The sequence below is a fragment of the Sceloporus occidentalis genome, unplaced genomic scaffold, assembly GCF_023333645.1.
Source record: "Sceloporus occidentalis isolate IW3139 unplaced genomic scaffold, rSceOcc1.0.p SCAF_7, whole genome shotgun sequence".
Classification (NCBI taxonomy): Eukaryota; Metazoa; Chordata; class Lepidosauria; order Squamata; family Phrynosomatidae; genus Sceloporus; species Sceloporus occidentalis.
Window position 1 is genome coordinate 98138532 of NW_028316987.1, and position 15333 is coordinate 98153864.

The 15333-nt window shown below is 59.4% G+C and overlaps 2 protein-coding genes across 2 annotated transcripts in view; both read left to right on the plus strand.

Annotated features, from left to right (window-relative positions):
- Nucleotides 1–15333, plus strand: part of AGAP3 (ArfGAP with GTPase domain, ankyrin repeat and PH domain 3) — a 93149-nt gene that overhangs the window by 35332 nt on the left and 42484 nt on the right.
- On the plus strand, nucleotides 3790–10575 carry LOC149310248 (uncharacterized). The gene is made up of 2 exons (XM_089532014.1): nucleotides 3790–4803; nucleotides 10433–10575. Exons 1-2 carry the CDS (start codon nucleotides 3837–3839, stop codon nucleotides 10573–10575), a joined length of 1110 nt encoding a protein of 369 aa, XP_089388140.1. The 5' UTR covers nucleotides 3790–3836.

The following is a 15333-nucleotide window of genomic DNA, read 5'->3' on the forward strand; positions in this document are numbered from 1 at the left end:
CCCCAGGAAGCTCCGGAGGCCCCCTTCCTGGGCAGGAAAGGCCAGCACTCGCCCGGCGGCCAGGGAAGAAGAAGGCGGCCTGGGGGGCTTCGGCCACAGAAGGGGCGCCAGAAAGGGCTCCCTGCTTCCTCCAGAGAAGCCCCCTTTCTGGCCGGGCGCCTGTGGTCTGCCTTCCGGGGCTGCAGAGGGGCCTCTCTCCCTCCAGGAGTGTCGAAGGCCCCTCAGGGCAGGGGCCCTCTGGCCCAGGGGCCACTCCAGGCCTTGCTGCCGGAGAGGCGCCCTCCGGCTTCGGAGCCCATCCTGGGCCGCCTTCTTTCTTCTCCCCGGCGGAGCCTCGCTTGCGGCGGGGCCTGGGCGGACAGGGCCCCCTGCGCCTGGCCCCTGGGCTCCCTCCGGAGGGAAGGAGAGGCGGACTAGGGCCCCTCCGCTCCCAGGCGGGACGGATCCAGGCCGGGCTTTGCGCAGCTCCGCCGCCAGGTCCAGGCATGTCTGGCTCCGGCGGCGTCTGGTCGGACCGGCTCCGGCGGAGAGCGAGGCGACGGAGGGGAAGGGAAGGGAAGGGAAGGCAGGCAGGCAGGGCGGGATGCGGGGCCCTGGGCGGGGGTCCGGCTGAGGGCCCTCCGGCCCGCCCTTGCCCTTGCCCTTGCCCTTGGCCCTGATGTCGTGGGCCTGGGGCCCGGGGGTCTGGCGCTGGCGGGATCCCAGCCGGGCCCCGGGCCCCCCGCCGCCGCCGCCGCCGCCTGCCTGCCCCCGGAGGGCGCTCAGCCTCTGCGAGTCCCTGGACCTGGAAGGGGCGCCCTCGGTCCGGGCCGCCCTCCGCGCCGCCGAGAAGCAGGCCCTGCGGCCCAAGAGCCTGGTCCTCCTCTCCGGGAACGGCCTCGGGGCTGCAGCCCCGGCCCTGCCCTCGCCTCCCCCCGCCCGCCCCCGCTCCGGCCTCCTGGCCTTCCTCCGGCGCCAGCCCCAGCCCCAGCCTCAGCAGCAGCCCCAGCAGCAGCCCCAGCAGCAGGGGGCCCGGGGCCCCTGGCGGCGCTGGAGCCCCTTCGGGCCGCGCTCCGGGGGCGAGGGGGGTCCGCGGGGGAGCCTCCGCAGCCTCCGCAAGAGCTTCAGCTTCCGCCTCCGCCGCTCGGCCGCCTCCTCCGCCTCCTCCTCCGCCGGGGCTCGCCTCCGGACCCGCAGCGAGGGCGACGCCGCCTCCCTCCGGCCCTTCCCCAGCAAGCGCGACCTCCGCGCCCTCGAGTCCCGCCAAGCCCCCGGGGCCCCCGCCGGCGGCAGCGGCGGCGGCGGCTTCTGGAAGGGGCTGGCCGGGCGCCTCCGACGGCCCCGAAGGCCCCGCTGCCGCGCCGGAGCCTCCTTCAGCCCCGCCGCCACCGCCACCGCCACCGCCGCCCTCTGGAGCCGCCGCGGGGCCGAGCCCCTCCTGCTGGCCGTCGGCAGCCGCAGCCGCGAGACAGGCCCCGGTAAGGCTCCCCGGGGGTCCCTTCCCTCCGGAGGCTTCTGCTTTGGGCGCCGGCCTCCCGGGGCTTTCCGTCCAGGCAGCCGAGGGCAGAGCAGCCGCGGAAGGGAGGGATGCTGGCTGGCTCTCCCAGGCCCCTGGCGCCCTTTGCTGGCCTCAACGAGGCCCCGAAAGACAGGAGGTGAATGTCTTTCCTCCTCGGGGCAGAGAGCGGCAGGCGGGGTCTCCAGCCAGAAGCAAGGCGGGCCCTGGCCCAGGGAGGCCTGGAGGTGGCTGCCTCCTTGCCCTGGGAAGAGCGGAGCAGCCGGGGCCCTTTGCCTGGGGCCCTTTGCCTAGGGCCCTTGCCTTGCCTTGGGTCTGGCGGGGGACATGCATCATGGAAGAAGGGGAGATGGTCAGAGGAAAGGAAAGCCCCGGAAGCCAGGTGCCTGTCTCTGTGTGTGTTCTTAGTGTTGAGGGGCTGCCAGCTGCCTTTGGAAACAGGAGCCCCTTGGCACAAAGCCAGTGGAGTGGAGACAGGGGCCGAGGGGGGCTCCCTGCTCTGGATTGGGGTGGGCTGGGGGGAGGGCTTGAAATGGATGGAGCAGAGGGGTCTTTGGGCTCTGGGACCTGGTCTGCCTTCTGGGGCAAATGGCTTGGCTGTCTGAAGGCGGAGGTGGCCCCGTGGTTGGTGGCAGCTGGGGAGTCTGCGAGCCTGTCTCCGGGGAGGGGGCTTCCCCTGCTTCTTCTGGAGGGTTGTATCCCCCCCCTTCCAGCCAGTTTTGCCTCCAGTTTGGCCTAGTGGCAGGTTGTGCCTCTTCCTCTCCAGAGCCTGTGGGGCGCGTGCGCATGTGTGGGGTGAGTGAAGAGGGCCCCGACCGGTTGGGCCTGTCTGGGCAAGGCCAGGGTGGGGCTGGGGCAGGAGAGAGGCCTCCTTCTCCCCACTGCCTTTGCCAAAAATGCTGCACACCTGGGAGGCTTTGCCCCACCTTGCCTTGTGTGGGGGGGGGGGGGGCACTGAGGCACAGTTCAAAGGGGAAGACTGGTCTGGCCAGTTCGGGGGTCTCCCTCCCCAGCCCCACACTCTGCCATTGAGGCCCAGCAGGGGTCTGCAGAGCGGGAACTGGGAAGGTGGGAGCCTCTTCTTGACTCCTGGGGGGGCTGAGGTTGAGGCTTGGGGGTCCCTCTGGATGACCCCCGCAGTCCTGTCCTGTGCTGTTATTTCTCATTTGCAGGCAGGGTGGGGGGCAGGGAGAGGCCATGCTCTTGTATGGGGGGGGGCCACACGGCCTAGAATCATAGAATCATAGAGTTGGAAGAGACCACAGGGGCCCTGATCCAGTCCAACCCCATTCTGCCATGCAGGAAATCCAAATCACATCCCCAGCAGACGGCCATCTAGCCTCTGCTTAAAGCCCTCCAAGGAAGGAGACTCTATCACCCTCCGAGGAAGGAGTGCATTCCACTGTCGAACAGCCCTTACTCTCAGGAAGTTCCTCCTAATGTTCAGGTGGAATCTCTTTTCCTGGCGCTTACATCCATTGTTCCATTGGGTCCTGTTCTCTGGAGCAGCAGAAAACAAGCTTGCTCCCTCCTCAATATGGTATCCCTTTAAATATTTAAACAGGGCTATCATATCACCTCTTAACCTTCTCTTCTCCAGGCTAAACATCCCCAGCAGTTCCCTCAGTCGTTCCTCATAGGGCAAGGTTTCCAGACCCTTCACCATTTTAGTCTCCCTCCTTTGGACACATGGCTCCAGTTTCTCAATGTCCTTTTTGAATTGTGGTGCCCAGAACTGGACACAATATTCCAGGTGGGGCCTGACCAGAGCAGAATACAGTGGCACTATTACTTCTCTTGATCTAGACACAATACTTTTATTGATGCAGCCTAAAATAGCATTGGCCTTTTTAGCTGCCGCATCACACTGTTCACTCATGTTCAACTTGTGGTCTACTTGGACTCCCAGATCGCTTTCACATGTAGTTTCATTCAGCCAGGTGTCACCCATAATCCTATATCTGTGCATTTCATTTTTCCGCCCTAAGTGCAGTACCTTACATTTCTTCTTCGTGGTCTCTGCGAATCATACAAATGGGTTTCACTGCGCCTGCGCAGTGCTGTTCGGAACCTACTGGAATCACTGGGCAGAGTTTTACTCTGCAACATATTGAAACTTTTTGGCGGTAACTCCGCCCACCCGTTATAAGGCCCCTGCCTTCCCGCTCTTTTCCCCAGTTCCTTTTTTCCGCCGCGCTAGCTGCTTCAGAGGAACCTTCGCTTGCTTTGCTTGCTTGGAATCACTTTCGTTTTTGACCATTCTTTGTCTCCCGCTGGTAACTTCGGACCTTCGGACTGTTGACTTCGTTTTCGGATCTCCCTTCGACTTGGCGACTTTGAAATGCCTGCGGCTTTCAAGAAGTGCGACATTTGCAAGGGCAAGATGCCCGTTCAGGACCCGCACTCCACCTGCCTGCTTTGCCTTGGTCCAAGCCACGATCCCAAGGCCTGCGCACTCTGCAGATCCCTCTCTTCCCAGGCCCGGAAAAACCGTGAGTCCCGGCTTACTTCGGCGATTGCCCTGGGAAAATTGCAAGAAAGGGGTCCGCGGTCTTCTTCTGTCCCGCCTCTGCCGCCCCCCGCTTCATCTTCTCGGGCAAGTGTCTCCAGCGTGGGATCGGGGAGAGCCGCCGTCCCCAGCGTGGTGTGCGTCCCGGCCGGGACTCCTTCCACCACCTCCGATGTGGCCCGTGGCTCCAAACCGCCCAGTGCCACCGACAAACCCTCCAAGCGCCCCCATAAGCCATCGGGGACTGAGGGTACCGAACGGGCCTCCAAGCCAAAGGAGGGATCGGAGGGCCCCCGTTCCAAGGAGGCTCCCAAACCGGAGGTCCATCTCGCCTCGCCTTTGTCCTCCAAGGCATCCAAGGGATCACGGCATGCGATGCCTAGCGACCATACCGAACCGGTGCAAGGAACAAGGTCCCCGAGGCCTTCGTCATCGACACCGACTGCTGTCCTCCTGGACCTCCCGGACAACCCTTTCTTCCCATCGGAGGAGACTCCCAAGCCTGGGAAGAAGAGGCACCATGACAAGGCTGACCGTGATCCGGCCCCTAAGAAGGCCAAGCACTCCAAGGACCGGCCCACCACCGACCCGCTGAGGGCAAAGGACAAGGAGCGCTCCCACTCCAGACAGGCCCGCGCCTCCGCCTTGCCAGCTCCATACCAGGAGCCGACGCCGGTAGACCAGGGGACCCCAGTTACATCCCTGCCTCCCCCGGCCTTGGACTTCATCCACGGGACGGATGACGCCCCTCGCTCTCCTGATCAGCGGTCTCCTTCCCATCCGGCGACCGATGATGAAGGTCACTCGGCCCACATACAGGGGATCCCGGACCTCTTCTACGACGTGCAGTCGCGCCGCTACTACATGTCGGTGCCGGAGGACAGAGCCCTGAGGGAGTTCACCAGACTGAACCCCCACCCTGTAGACCGAGCCGACCCGGCCAGATCGGTTCCCACCGTGTCGGTCTACGAGAGGTCATCATCGCCGTCCCGTAGACGCGAGAGGTCGCCGTCTCCACTCCGTACTCGTGAGAGGTCGCCGTCCTCAACCCGCAGACGCTCCCGATCGTCAGTGGACTTCGTCCGCCCGAGATCCCAGGTCAGGGTGACGGACCCCCTCTCCTCCGACCTGGATTCTGAGGACGAACCGCTGCCACCTTCGGAGGCACCCTCGGACGAGGATGTCCTCTCGGGTTCGGCCTCCCCTCAGAGGATGCACAACCCAGGGCCGTCTTCGCCGTCGGACGACGTCAGGGCCTTCACAGAGCACGTGGTCAGGATGTCACGGGCCCTCGACATCGAGCTCGCAGCTGCGGAGGACGACGCAGAGGACCCGGTCGAGCGTAGGGTGCATGGACGGGTCCCCACTCCGCCATGCCTTCCTCTCCTCCCCTCTCTCCAGACCATCGTAAAAAGGTCCTGGGATGCTCCGGCCGCCCTATCGGCACCCTCCCGCAAGGTCCAATCCCTCTATAGGGTCGCCCCGGCGAGTTGCTCCTGGTTGGCAGAACACCCCAGACCAAACTCGGCCATTGTGGAGGGGGCCCAGCACAGCTTCGTTCCGAAGCAGGCTACTTCCCCTGTCGACAAAGAGGCAAAGAAGATCGATGGACTGGCAAAAAAGGCTTATTCGGCTTCGGCTCTTGGGGTCAAGGCCGCCAACTACACCGCCTGCATGGGGGCCTACATTCAAACCCTCATGGAACGGATCTCTCCCATGGTTCCGGACGTCCCAGATGACATCCAGAGGCAGCTGGTAGAGATCAGAGACGAGGCGCACTCCATCGGAAGCTGGCTAATCACCACTTCCAGGAACATGGCGGACTGCTCCGGGAGGTCCATGTCAGCTGCCATGGCTCTTCGGCGCCACGCGTGGCTCAGGGCCTCCGACCTCAACCCGACGGTTAGAGCGGCCATTGAGGACATGCCGCTCGACGGGACCGGCCTCTTCCACGCCGAGACCGACGACCGCCTGAACCGCAAGTTCAGGATGAAGGCGGCGGCGAAGAAGCACGGCATGTCCTCAGCACCGGCTTCTCCGTTCCGGAAGCGACAGCGCCCGTGGCAGCCGCAAGGTCAGTCACAAGGGATCTTCTCCCGGGACCGACAGCCCCAACACCAAGGCTCTCAGAGACAGCGCTTCCCTTCGCAGTCTTCCTCCTCCTCTGGCCGTCGCACCTTCCCGCCTCGGTACCGCAAGTCCCGCCGGCAGGATACCGACCAGGGGAAGAAGAGAGCCTGAAAGGACGCAGCGCGCTTCGTCTCCCCTTCACCCCTCTTCTTTATGGACATCTTGAGGCCCTATTTTAACACCTGGGCCTCTATAACATCGGACTCGTGGGTTCTTAACATCGTCCGTAGGGGTTATGCCCTCGAGTTCCAAGAGCTCCCTCCAACTGGAGCCTTCATGTCCACTCCCCCCTCGGACACCCTTCTCGACGAAGTGCGCACCTTGCTTTGTAAGGGGGCAATCTCCCCTTTACCGCCCGACCAACATCCTCGGGCCTTTTTCTCCAGGTACTTCACCGTACCTAAAGCTGATGGGGGCGTTAGGCCCATCCTGGACTTGAGACAAGTGAACTTGTTTTTGAACTACCGTCGCTTCCGAATGGTAACCTTGGCCTCCATTCTGCCTCTCCTCCACCAGGGCCTGTGGTTCGCGACTGTCGACCTGAAGGACGCCTATTTCCACATCGGGATCCGAGAATCCCACCGGAGATTCCTCGCCTTCGCTGTCGGCTCCGACTCGTACCACTACAACGTGCTCCCGTTCGGCTTGGCCACGGCCCCACGAGTCTTCACGAAGTGCATGGCGCCGGTGGTGGCATACCTTCATCAGAAGGGCTTCATGGTTTTTCCCTACCTGGACGACTGGCTGTTTGCAGCCGATTCCCAGGAGGAGCTGCACGAGGCAGTCTCATTCGCCTTGCACCTCTTCGACTCCCTTGGGCTGGTTGTCAACAGGGAAAAGTCCCACTTCACGCCGACCAGACAGGTCAAGTTCATCGGGGCCATCCTCGACTCCGAGAGCTGCCTAGCCTTCCTCCCTCCGGACCGGTTTCAGGCCCTGGCTACATCCCTCAGGCCGTGCATCTTACACAGAAGGATAAGAGCCAGAGACGTCCAAGTCGCCCTGGGCCACATGGCATCGACGACATTCGTCACCCCCTGGGCAAGACTGCGTCTTCGTCCTCTCCAATCCTGGTTCCTCTCCGTCTTCTCTCCGTTGACGGACCCACCTTCAAAGTGGCTCACGGTACCCAGACCTATAGCCGCTTCCCTCAGATGGTGGCTAGACGGCTCCAACGTCTGCACCGGGAGGCCTTTCCATCAGCCTCAGTCACAGCTGACGCTGACAACCGATGCATCCCTGGAGGGATGGGGTGCCCACCTGCTCGACCTTGTCGTCAAGGACAGGTGGTCCGCACAAGACAAGCTCCTCCACATCAACGCTTTGGAGATGCTCGCAGTGGAGAAGGCTTTGAGGGCATTCGAGTTTGCTGTCTCAGGGAGAGTGGTCCTCCTGAGGACGGACAACACCACCGTGATGTACTACATCAACAAGCAAGGTGGTACCAGGTCCAGGACCCTGCTCGACCTCACGCTCCGCATCTGGAACTGGTGCATCCAAAGACGTGTCCTCCTCCAGGCGATCCACCTTCCCGGAGAGGACAACGAGCTGGCAGACCGCCTCAGCAGATCTCCATCGGTGTGCCACGAGTGGAGGCTCCATCCCGAGACGGTCAGCGACCTCTTCGATCGGTGGGGAACCCCCCGGATCGACCTCTTCGCGACCAGCTGGAACAGCCACTGTCCCCAGTTCTGCTCCAGGAAGCGATTCGACGGATCCCTTGGAGACGCATTCGCTTTCCTCTGGACGGGAGAGCTCCTCTACGCCTTCCCTCCGTTCCCTCTCATCGTCAGGGTGGTGTCCAAAATGACAACGGACCGCTCGCAGGCGATCCTGATCACCCCGTGGTGGCCGAGACAACCGTGGTTCGCATCCCTTCTCCACCTCTCCGGGAGATGCTTCCTCCGTCTCAACCCGCGTCCGGACCTGCTCTCGATCCAGGACGGACGAATTCTCCACCCGGACATCGAGAGCCTGCCGCTGGTGGCCTGGAAGATCCGGCCCTGACCGCCTTGCCGGAATCGGTTAGGACGGTGATCCTGGCTGCCAGAAAACCTTCCACCCAGCGTTCTTATGCCCTGAAATGGAGGAGATTTTGCCTCTTCCTTGACCAGAAGGGCTTGTCTCCTGCACAGGTTTCCACTCCAGTGGTGCTAGAGTTTTTGATGGCGCTTTTGGACGGAGGGCTGTCCCTCACATCCATCAAAGGCTACCTTTCTGCCATTTGTGCAAAATATCAGTTCGGGGGGAGGGTGTCTTTCTTTAAGGATCCCTTGGTGAAGGGCTTTCTCAAGGGTTGTGCCAACCTATATCCTCCTGTGTCGGTACCAACACCGGCTTGGAGCTTGGAGTCGGTGCTGTCCGCTCTCCAATCCAAGCCCTTTGAACCCATGGCCTCAGCGGACTTGAGACTGTTGACTTGGAAAACCGCTTTCCTTGTGGCCATCACCTCTGCCCGCCGTGCGGGCGAACTCTGTGCCTTACGGAGGGACGAACCATTCCTGAGGTTCCACAAGGACAAGGTGGTCCTCCGTATGGACATCACCTTCTTGCCAAAGGTGGTGTCTGCTTTCCACATGTGCCAGGACATTGTGTTGCCCACTCTAGCATCCGATCCGACGTCGGATGAGGAGCGACGCCTGCACTCCCTTGATGTCAGGAGGGCGCTGGCGTTTTACCTGGACAGAACTGCTGCCTCCAGTCGGTCCGAGAGACTCTTTCAATGCTACTCGGAACCGAAGAAGGGGTTGCCCGTGTCTACGCAGAGGTTCTCCAAATGGGTGGCCAGTACCATCCACCTCTGCTATGAACTGCTGGGCAAACCTCTCCCTGGCAGGGTTCGGTCACATTCCACAAGAGCTATGGCGGCATCCTCAGCTTTCCTGTCTGGGATTCCTTTGGAGGATGTCTGTAGGGCTGCTGTCTGGTCCCAACCCCTCACCTTTATTAAGCATTACAGGTTGGACACCAGGGCCATCCGAGACGCAGCTTTCGGGAGGGCTGTGTTGGTCTCAGGGCTGCATTGATTGCACTACTGATGTATTTGTGTTATACAGTTTACACTGTTTATACTGTTGAATGTTGATTTGCACAACTTCTATGGGATCGGTCTTGCATGACCTCTGCTCCCTCCTCAGGTTTAGCAAAATTGTTGCTAATTTATCTGTGCATGAACAAAAGACTGACTCTTTATGGTTCAGGATGTTTATTTGTAATAAATATACCCTTGGTTTACCATAGCTTTGGTCTCAGGACACTCCCTCCGCCGCAGACCTTAGCTTGTCAGTCTAAACCCATTTGTATGATTCGCAGAGACCACGAAGAAGAAGGACAGGTTGCTTACCTGTAACAGTATTTCTTCGAGTGGTCATCTGCGAATACATACAAATCCCACCCGTCCATCCCCTCAGTGTCCTGCTCTCATTGGCTCTCTTCCTTCGCCTGCTTGGCGGAAAAATTGCGGAACTGGGGAAAAGAGCGGGAAGGCAGGGGCCTTATAACGGGTGGGCGGAGTTACCGCCAAAAAGTTTCAATATGTTGCAGAGTAAAACTCTGCCCAGTGATTCCAGTAGGTTCCGAACAGCACTGCGCAGGCGCAGTGAAACCCATTTGTATGTATTCGCAGATGACCACTCGAAGAAATACCGTTACAGGTAAGCAACCTGTCCTTCTCCGTGTTGAATTTCATTTTGTTAGCTTTGGCCCAGCTTTCTAGTCTATTCAGGTCATTTTGAATCTTGATCCTGTCCTCTGGAGTATTAGCTATTCCTCCTAATTTGGTGTCATCTGCAAATTTGATAAGTCTGCTCCCAATTCTGTCATCCAGGTCATTGGTAAAGATGTTGAATAGCACTGGGCCCAGGACAGAGCCCTGTGGGACCCCACTGGTCACTTCTCTCCAGGATGAAAAGGAGCCATTGTTGAGCACCCTTTGGGTTCGGCCGGTCAACCAATTACAGATCCATGTAACAGTTCCTTTGTCTATCCCACCTTTTACAAGCTTGTTTGCAAGAATGTCGTGGGAAACCTTGTCAAAGGCCTTACTGAGATCAAGATCTACTACATCCACAGCATTCCCTTCATCTACCAAGATGGTAATTTTGTCAAAGAAAGAGATTAGATTTGTCTGGCATGACTTCTTTCTCTGAAACCCATGTTGACTCTTTGTGATCATGGCATTGCCTTCTAGATCTTCACAGACTCTCTGTTTAATGATCTGCTCCAGAATCTTTCCTGGGATTGATCTCAGACTAATTGGCCGATAATTGTTGGGATCCTCTCTCTTCCCTTTTTTGAAGATGGGGCCTCTGGGGTCTCAGAGGGAGGGAGGGGCTTCCAGCAGCAGCAAGCCCCTTTCTCTGTCCAGGAGACAAGGGGGAGACCCCTGCCCAATGGCATCACCGACAGTAAGATCAGGAAGGGGCCTCCAAGGGCCACCTAGCCCTGCCCTGTTCTGCCACACAGGGACAGGGTGGCCAGGCGTCATAACTGCGAAGGAGGACAAGGCACCACACAATGCAGGATATCTGAGGAAAAAGTGGGACATTACCAGATGAAAACTAAAAGCATTCCTATACATATAAAGTCATGCTTCTTCTGCACAAAATGGAGGACCTTTTGGAATGCCTCCAGGGCAGAAAGCTGAAATGTAGGGCATGTCCTGGAAAAGGAGGCCATCTGGTCACCTTGTGCAAGGGTCCACAGTCACTCCCAAGAGATGTCCAGATTCCAACCCTTGTTTAGATCGCCCCAAGGCAGGAGAGGCCTCTTGTGGAGCAGCCCTTACAGCCAAGAGGTCCTTTCGAGAGTTGAATGGGAATCTCTTCCCACCTGAATCGGCTGCATCAGGCCCCAGTCTCTGGAGCAGCAGAAAGCAAGCTTGCTCTGAGCCCTTCCCTCCTTCTTGCTCCCCATCTTGGATTGCAGCTTCCCGCCCCCTTTGCGCACACAGATGCAACCCACAACCCAGGGGGAAGGTGCCCTGAGCCTGGCTGTTGTGGGTTCTGCCTAGTCCCTGTGAGAGGCCACAGGGGCATCATCTTATAGAGCCCTGGCAGCGCAGGGGTTCAATGCCTGTCCTGCAGCCACTCATTCACAAAAACCATAAGCTTGCCAGTTCAATACCAGCGAAAGGGCTCAAGCTTGACTTAGGCTGGCATCCTTCTGAGGAAGTGGCTAAAATGAGCCCCCAGATTGTTGGGGGCAATCAGCCTACACTTTGTAAACTGCCGAGGGAGTGCTTAACTGCACTGATAAGTGGTATAGAAATGTACTTCTTCTTCGTGGTCTCTGCGAATCATACAAATGGGTTTCACTGCGCCTGCGCAGTGCTGCTCGGAACCTACTGGAATCACTGGGCAAAGTTTACTTTGCAACATATAGAAACTTTTTGGCGGTAACTCCGCCCACCCGTTATAAGGCCCCTGCCTTCCCGCTCTTGCCCCAGTTCCTTTTTTCCGCCGCGCTAGCTGCTTCAGGGAACTTCACTCGCTCTTTAGCTTGTTTGGAATCACTTTCACTTGACCTTGGACCATTTTTGACCATTCTTTGTCTCCCGCCCCTGGTAACTTCGGACTTCGGACTGTTGACCTCGTTAGAATCATAGAATCATAGAATCGTAGAGTTGGAAGAGACCACTAGGGCCATCCAGTCCAACCCCATTCTGCCATGCAGGAAATCCAAATCAAAGCATCCCTGACAGATGGCCATCCAGCCTCTGTTTAAAGACCTCCAAGGAAGGAGACTCTATCACCTTCCGAGGAAGTGCATTCCACTGCCGAACAGCCCTTACTGTCAGGAAGTTCCTCGTTCTTTGATTTCATCTGGCTTTGACGACAGAATCATGCCTGCACCCTTCAAAAAGTGTGATGTTTGTGGGGGCAAGGTGCCCGTCCAGGATCCACACTCCTCCTGCCTCCTGTGCTTGGGCAAGGACCATGATGCCAGAGCCTGCCCTCTCTGCAAGTCTCTGTCATCCCAAGCCAGGAAAAACCGTGAGTCCCGGTTGACTTCAGCTATTGCCCTGGGCAAAGTTCAGGAGGGAGGCCCCCGCTCGTCATCGGTTCCCCTGACTGCGCCGCCTGCTTCGTCATCCCGGGCCAGCATTTCGAGCGTGGTGTCTGTCCCGGCCGGGACACAATCTCCCACCACCTCCGATGTGACCCGTGGTCCCCCAAGACCCAGTGTCACCGACGAACCCTCCAAGCGCCCCCAGAAGACCTCGGGGACTGAGGGTTCTGAGCCCAAGGACAGATCCGGGAGGAAGCCGTCCCCGGAGGGCTCGCACGCGAGGGAGCGCGCAGAGGTGGAGGTCCGGCTCGCTTCGCCTCCGTCCTCCAAGGCGTCGTCGAAGGCATCTCGACACGCATCCAAGTTGCCCGAGACGGAGGCATCGTCTTCTGGGAAGGCCGCACCAGCGGAAAAGGCTAAGCCGGCCAAGGCCCACTCCAAGGGAGCTGCTGTCCTGCACGACCTGCCAGATAACCCCTTCTTCCCCCCCGAAGACCAGGCTGAGACGCCGCGACCCTCCAAAAAGAGGCGCCACAAGGAGGCAGCCGAAGGATCCGCACCCAAGAGGTCCAAGCCCACCAAGGACCACACCGGGTCAGAACACTCGCCCAAGGCGAAGGAGCGCGCTCCACATAAACAACGCTCCCCTTCAAAAAAGGCCTCGGCAACAGCCCCTTCGCGCCCGGAGATACCTGCCTCATCGCATGCGGCCGCCGTGCTGGCCACGCCGCTACCGCCGTCAGAGGACCTCTCTGGCGTCGGCGAGGATGCACCAGCCTCTCTCCGGAGGGAGCCGTCTCCTCCTTCCTTCCATTCTGACGCTGATGAAGTGGAGCCTGACTCTGACATGGACGAGCCACGGGTGCCGGACACTGACATGTTCTTCGACACCGAGACCCAAAGGTACTACATGTCAGTCCCGAATGAGACGGCCTTCAGGGAATTCACCAGGCTGAACCTGCGCCCGGTGGTCTTCCAGGGAGAAGACCTCCTCCCATGCGGTGGCTTCGACTTCGGCACCTCGTCGCCCTCCTACAGAGCCGGTGGTCCCTCGGATTCCAGCTCGCTGTCCATCTCGAGTCAGGGTCCTGGACATCCCTTTGACTTCTGACTCCGACTCCGACCAAGATCCCTTGCTGCCATCGCGGGAGCCGTCGGATGAAGACGAGGGCCCCTCCAACCCGCCCTCACCTCAAGGGATGCATCACCCGGGCCCTTCATCTCCAACGGATGATGTCCGCTCCTTCAGCGAGCACATCATTAAGATGTGCCAAACCCTGGACATCGAGCTTTCCCCTCCTGACGAGGAGGCTCGCGACCCTGTGGAGCGCCGGGTCTTTGGCCGAGTCCCCACACCACCCTGCATCCCAATGTTGCCATCTCTGCAATCCATTGTCCAGAGGTCATGGGATGCACCAGCTTCGCTCGCTGCGTCCTCCCGAAAGGTCGAGATGCTGTACCGGATCTCCCCGTCGAGTTGTCCTTGGTTGACCGACCATCCCAAGCAGAATTCGGCGATTGTGGAGGGGGCTCAGCAGACCTTCGTGCCAAAACAAGCGACTTCCCCGGCGGATCGAGAGGCCAAAAAGATTGACGGCCTTGCTAAGAAGGCCTACTCATCGTCTGCCCTCATCATTAAGGCCATAAATTATAATGCCTGTATGGGGGCTTACATCCAGGCTTTGATGTAAGGGATCTCACCGATTGTCCCCGACGTCCCAGACGAGGTCCAATGTCGCCTGGTTGAGATCCGCAATGAGGCCCACTCGATCGGGAGCTGGCTCATCACCGCCTCCAGAAACGTGGCCGACTGTGCGGGACAAGCCATGGCGGCATCGATGGCTCTGCGCTGACACGCGTGGCTGAGGGGGTCGGACCTCAACGTCAAATCGGCAATCGAGGACATGCCTCTTGACGGTACCGGCCTTTTCCACGCCGACACCGATGAGCGTCTGAACAGCAAGTTCAGAATGAAGGCGGCGGCGATAAAACACGGGATGTCATCGACTTCCATCTCGCCCTTCAGAAGGAGGCACCGTCCTTGGCCACCGCAAGGTCAGTCCCAGGGCACCTTCCCACAGGACCGGCAATCTCAGCAGCAGGGCTCCCAGAGACGCCGCTACCCCTCACAGTCTTCCTCCTCCTTTGGCCGTCGTAATTTCCCACCTCGGTACCGCAAGTCCCGCCGGCAGGACACCGACCAGGGGAAGAAGAGAGCCTGAAGGGATGCAGCGCACTTCGTCTCCCCTTCGCCCCTCTTCTTTTTGGACATTTTGAGGCCTTTTGTTAACACCTGGGCCTCAATAACATCGGAGTCGTGGGTTCTCAACATCGTCTGTAGGGGATATGCCCTCGAGTTCCAAGAGCTCCCTCCAACCGGAGTCTTCATGTCCACTCTCCTCTCGGACACCCTTCTCGGAGAAGTGCGCACGTTGCTTGCAAAGGGGGCAATCTCCCCTTTACCGCCCGACCAATGTTCTAGGGCCTTTTTCTCCAGGTACTTCACGGTACCGAAGGCGGATGGTGGCATCAGGCCCATCCTAGACTTGAGACAATTGAACTTGTTCCTGGAATACCGTCGCTTTCGAATGGTAACCTTGGCTTCCATTGTGCCTCTGCTCCACCAGGGCCTGTGGTTCGCAACCATCGACCTGAAGGACGCCTACTTCCACATCGGGATCCGGGGCTCCCACCGGAGATTCCTCGCCTTCGCTGTAGGCTCCGCCTCGTACCACTACAACGTGCTTCCTTTCGGCTTAGCCACGGCACCGAGAGTCTTCACAAAGTGCATGGCACCGGTAGTGGCATACCTCCATCAAAAAGGCTTCATGGCCTTCCCGTACCTGGACGACTGGCTGTTTGCCGCCGAATCCCAGAGAGAACTACAGGAGGCAGTCTCATTCGCCTTGCACCTTTTGGACTCCCTCGGACTGGTCATCAACCGAGAAAAGTCCCACTTCACACCGACCAGACAGGTCAAGTTCATCGGGGCCATCCTCGACTCCGAAGGATGCTCCGCCTTTCTCCCTCCAGACCATTTCCAGGCACTGACGACATCGCTCAGGCCTTGCATCTCCCACAGAAGGGTGAGGGCCAGAGATGTCCAAGTTGCCCTCGGCCACATGGCTTCGACAACGTTTGTCACGCCTTGGTCAAGACTTCGCCTTCGACCTCTGCAGTCCTGGTTCCT